General features: G+C 42.3%; 1 protein-coding gene across 1 annotated transcript; it reads right to left on the bottom strand.

Annotated features, from left to right (window-relative positions):
- Positions 1 to 581: 581 nt before the first annotated feature.
- xbp1 (X-box binding protein 1) lies at positions 582 to 3,287 on the bottom strand. Its single transcript, XM_008279882.1, is given in 6 exon segments — positions 582 to 1,639; positions 1,745 to 1,828; positions 1,831 to 1,911; positions 2,009 to 2,125; positions 2,380 to 2,476; positions 2,915 to 3,287. Coding segments are annotated over 6 exon segments (1,194 nt in total). The 5' UTR covers positions 3,154 to 3,287; the 3' UTR covers positions 582 to 1,063.
- Between the last annotated feature and the right edge of the window lie 1,682 nt (positions 3,288 to 4,969).

Below are 4,969 nucleotides of genomic sequence, written 5' to 3' on the forward strand. Positions count from 1 at the left end.
TGGCTTGTGGCCACTTCAGATGAAGTGTAGGTGGTCTAAACCGTAGTTTTCAAATTAGTCGGGTACATTTATACAATAAATGTAGTTGTATGATCTTAACCTACATATTTATGTTATTTGCATATGTTGACTCAACTTGTCTTTACATAATTATTAGCTGTTGACATTCATGGGATTTTTTTCCATGACTAATACAAACTCAAAACCTCCTCAGGATGTGAAAGTCGGCCGTATGTCACAGGGAATTTGCTATTAAGAGAAATATGAGGTAAGTTAAATGTAATTTTGTGCCACAAAAAAAAAAAACAAAGCTTTGTCTTTTGACAGTAAGTTGGTGTCTGGGTTTTAAAAACTAGTGTTGTGAAGAGCCTGTTAAACATAAAACAACCTGAAGATGTTTACCTAGTGAGAAGTTAAATGTGTCTGATGATGGTAACGTTCAGTTAACTGCAGTCATTTCATAGGAAGATGTAGCGTCCTGGTATTAAATGGTACAACAAACATTACAAATATATTCATTACACTTCCTCAAAAAGTCTGAATCACTAGAACTGTGCAATTATTCAAACAAGGAGACAAAATGCAATGCAAAAAATTTTTTTAATGCAGTAATTAGACTACAAGGAGAGCGATCAAAAATGAGAAGAAAACATTTTTTTTTACATGCGGACATACGACTCCGAAGCAGAATACACAAATAAATAAACTGTAATATTTAAATGATCGGTCCCTCTTACCCCTTAAAAATTTACAGAAATACTGGATTCCACCCACATATCATCGTGAACAGCGAGTGAAAGATTTGTTTGCCACCTTAAATCCTCTGTATAATTAGGTCTCACTAAAAATAAGCCGTCATGAGCTCCATCTACCACAAGTCAATGCAGCATCGCCAGTGGTACAGACCTGCTGTAATAAAAGGAGATTATGTGCTTAACTTTAGCCCACGGAAGAGCCAGTTCAGGTGTTACCATGAAGCTCTGGGTGCTTATCTGTAGTTAATGAAGCTACACATTATGTTTTATGTACGTGTATATACACATTATAACTTATTGGGCTGAATTCAGACACTGATAAGCTGAGGGAAGAGTTCATTAGCGAACACGTCCTCCCAGGAGCTCTCTGAGCACAGGGGAGAGGACATGTCGCTGAAAGGGGAAGGGGACCCTTCATATCCGGAGTCGCTGTAGGTGTCCGCAAGGCAGGCTTCCTTTTCCAGGCTGCTGAGGGCAGCGGAGGAGCTTCCAGAGAAAAAGTCATCCGCCTGACTGTGAGTGTCACAGGTGGGGATGACCACTTCCTCTGGCTCGTCTTTGATGCAGACGGTCTCCTCTTCGACCACCACCTCGGCAACGGGGAAGGAAGCCTCGTCGATCTTCTCATCCGTGTCGCTCTCCAAGTCGCTGCACTGCCCGCCGCTCACCTCCTCCACGGGCTTCGTGTAGATGTGGTCAAAGTGAATCAGTTCATTAAGGGTCTCCAGCTTAACTGATGAGGACCCCAGAGGTGCAGGTGTGGCGGCAGGTACTGGGTCCCCCCCTCCGACCAGCAGCACCTGCGGCTCCTGGCACTCCTGTTCACAAGACTTGAGGAACAGCTCTGGGTCAAGGATGTCCAGAATGCCCAGTAGCAAATCAGACTAGAGAGGGACGGGGCAGAAAAGGGGAAACAGGATTAGCCCAGTAACCTACGACCCGACTCTGGTGTTATGACAGAGCTTTCTTGTAAAGTCGCAGAGACTTACCTCATTGTCTGTAGTGTCAGGACCATCTGTATCCATTGAGAAGTCCTCAGATTTAGGGACTGCTGGGCCTGCACCTGCTGCGGAGGCACACATAGCCTGAGTGCTGCGGACTCAGAAGACCCGATCCCCAAACCTGCGTCGTTCCCGGTGGACAACAGAACCTGAACCTTTGACAAAAAAGGGGAAAAACAAGTTAATAAAGTTTCCCAATCCCTGCAATCCGACTCACCCCACTTCCCTTTTTTCTCAACATTGCACTCCTACCTTTTCTTTCGAGTCGAGGGTGTCCAACCCAAGTCTCTGTCTCAGTTCCTCATTTTCTGTCAGGAGGCCGCTCGATTTTTCCCGAAGCAGCCTGTTTTCAATGTGAAGTTTCTGATTCTGGAAAAAAAAGAGCAGATGTTAGTACGTGAAACTTGCAACCGTTTCTCGGGAAGTGAAGCATGAAGTGCACAAATGAAAACTAGAAATGAAACTGCACTGAGCTGCTTTGTATGTTGGATCGAAACACATTTCTTGTGGTGCATGATTGTTAGAAATGGATTGTATGCTTGCTGCGACATCAGATGGCATATTGGTGATGTGGGGGTAGAAATGATTGAATTCCTGCCTCGATAACCAAACAGAAAAATTACCTCCAGCTCCAGCTCTAGGACTTGTTGTTCCAGCTCTCCCATCTTGGCTTTTTTCCTGTCTCTGGCAGTCTGAGCTGCCACCCTGTTCTTCAGTTTCCTGGGGGAAAAAAACAAAAGTAGAGGAATTTTAACAACACACATAATTTCCGTGATGCTGACTCAGCCTTCCTCCGTGACAGGACTCGGGTTCAGAGTACTGCGCAATCACCGGCCATGTTGCTGCCACGCAGGCATACCAGGATATCAGTGTCCGGGCGGGTCCAGCCGCTGTCAGAGCACCGTGCTGGCTGTTTGACAAGCCGGTTCAAAGTACAGGGGAGATACGATAACGCTGGAGCCATTTAACTGCCTCCTGGGACGATTTTAAACCGCTTACATGGCTTCTGTATAACACCAGTGGATGCAGCATTCCGCTCTGATTTAAAGCAGATTACTATTGTGCTTACGGGATCAATAACTCTGGGCGTGTCTCTGCCGGGAACAATGGCCGTGTTTAGAAACAGCCCCCCACACATATTACACACATTAAACTAACCTTCGAAGCGCTTTCTCTTCCGGACTCAAGTGTGTGAGTCTTTGTCGTTTTCGCACCGGCGGCCCCGCGGACGAGTTGGAGTCCGAGTCCGACGACACCTGGCTGGCCGTTGACGGCAGAACGACCGAGATGGGCCGGCTGAAGGCCGTCTGTGAGCCGCTAGAGGAGCCGCTCTGCTTCCCGGATATCAGGAGCACTTTGTGGGCGCCCCCGGTGCCCGTTGCTGCTACCACCACCATGTTTGAATATCCCGTTGGTGCTGTGTGAGATCAGAAATGAGCCGGTATCCGTGTTATACTTGGTGGAAACCTTTCGGTCTCCGTGCTCGCCCGATGCCCGACTATCCTCAACTGCTTACCAAGAGGGGCTGCGACTCACAGCTTTTCTACTGTCGTGGTGACTTGTGATTGGCTCTCGGTGCCGATGACGCAATTGCTTTGCGGCCTCTGATTGGTCGCAATGCTGATGAAATTTTGCAACGAAAGTCGTTCACTGAGTTCCTTGTTAGTGTAACTTCCATCAAGACAGTTTCTGGTTCAAGTCAACAACTGTGTGTTTTTAGCTTCTTCATTTCTGGGGCTTGCATCAGATGTGAACCCAAAGCAGACTTGCTCTGTGCACCATAAACCTGTTGTACTTTCACTGTGGTGACCTGTGTGCACTATTTACAACTCTGCTGTTTGGTCTAACAGGTCAGAGGTTAGATATGTTAGAGTAGTTTATTGTGATCACTAGTTTTTCACTGGTCAGTTTTTAAATTTGTATTATATTTTGTTTCCATAACATGTCTTCTTCCTGATGCGTGGAAAGAAAACAATTAAAATACACGTTTAGGTGTTTATTTTGCTGCATTCTGTCTATTGTATTATAATATATGTCTTATAGGACAGCTTCTCTTAAATTATAGCTAGTTTTTTTTCTTTCTCATACTCCAAGCTGGCACTTTATATGTACGACACTTTGCTGTAAAGTTCGATTCACATTTATTCTAAAGGTTTTTACAGGAGTCTGTTCCTTTATCACTCACAGTCTGATTTGTACAACATTATATTGTGAAAATTAAATAATAATAATAATAATAATAATAATACATTTTATTTATAGAGCGCTTTTCACAAACTCAAAGACGCTTTACATGTTAAAAATAGAAACAAAACAAATAGAAACAAAGCAAATACAAGTATACAGAATAAGTCAAACTAAAGAAAACAGAACAAACAGTGGGAAAAGCAAAAAAGAAAAAGAAAATAAATTTTAAAAAATTAAAAAAAAATAAATCAATACATACATAGTTAATGTTGTGTGACAGTGGCAGTGACAGTATTTTCTGATTTATGGTATGATTTCAAAAATAAAATACAATTTTTTAAAAATCCAATATCCCCTCTATATGAAAAGCTTTGGCTTTAGTATGTCAACAAAACAAACAAACAAAAAGTTTCTCTTTCTAAAAATTGATGCATTTTAATGATATATAATATTTGATTTGTCCATTTAAACATACATTTTGGAAGATGTATAATACAAAAAAACAAAACAACAACATTACCTTGGTGCAATTAATAAACCAAGCAAGTCTCTTGGTTATTCTATTTATTTGCCTATTCAGTGCCTCCTCTTCAGGACATAAATGCAGATGAAGATATTCTCACTTTTCTTTAACCTCCTTTCACTTTGCTCAGATTTACCGTCAGTTGGCTCCCAGCTCTTTGTCTTGTTTCCTGTTTCCTGGTTCTTTGAAGGAATCCAATCAAACAAATACAACAAGTTTCACCACTGTGCTCTTCTCTGACATGTTCGTTTTCTTTTCCCGTAAGGAACTGCTGGAGCGATGGAGTGATGGTGGTTCGTCTTGTCTGTTGGCTGATTCCTGTCAAAGGAGATTTTCATTTCATTTTTGGATGAGAATTGAAATTTTAATTGTCTTATAATGGGCATGAGATGGTTTGTAGAATTTAAAAAGTATTCCTACTTTTAATCAAAGCAACAGGAGTTATTTTTCCTGTAACTTTATGATAGCACGTTTTCGGAGTGGCAGTCTTTGGGATTTTTATG

The sequence above is a fragment of the Stegastes partitus genome, unplaced genomic scaffold (assembly GCF_000690725.1).
Source record: "Stegastes partitus isolate 25-593 unplaced genomic scaffold, Stegastes_partitus-1.0.2 Scaffold174, whole genome shotgun sequence".
In the NCBI taxonomy this organism is placed as follows: Eukaryota; Metazoa; Chordata; class Actinopteri; family Pomacentridae; genus Stegastes; species Stegastes partitus.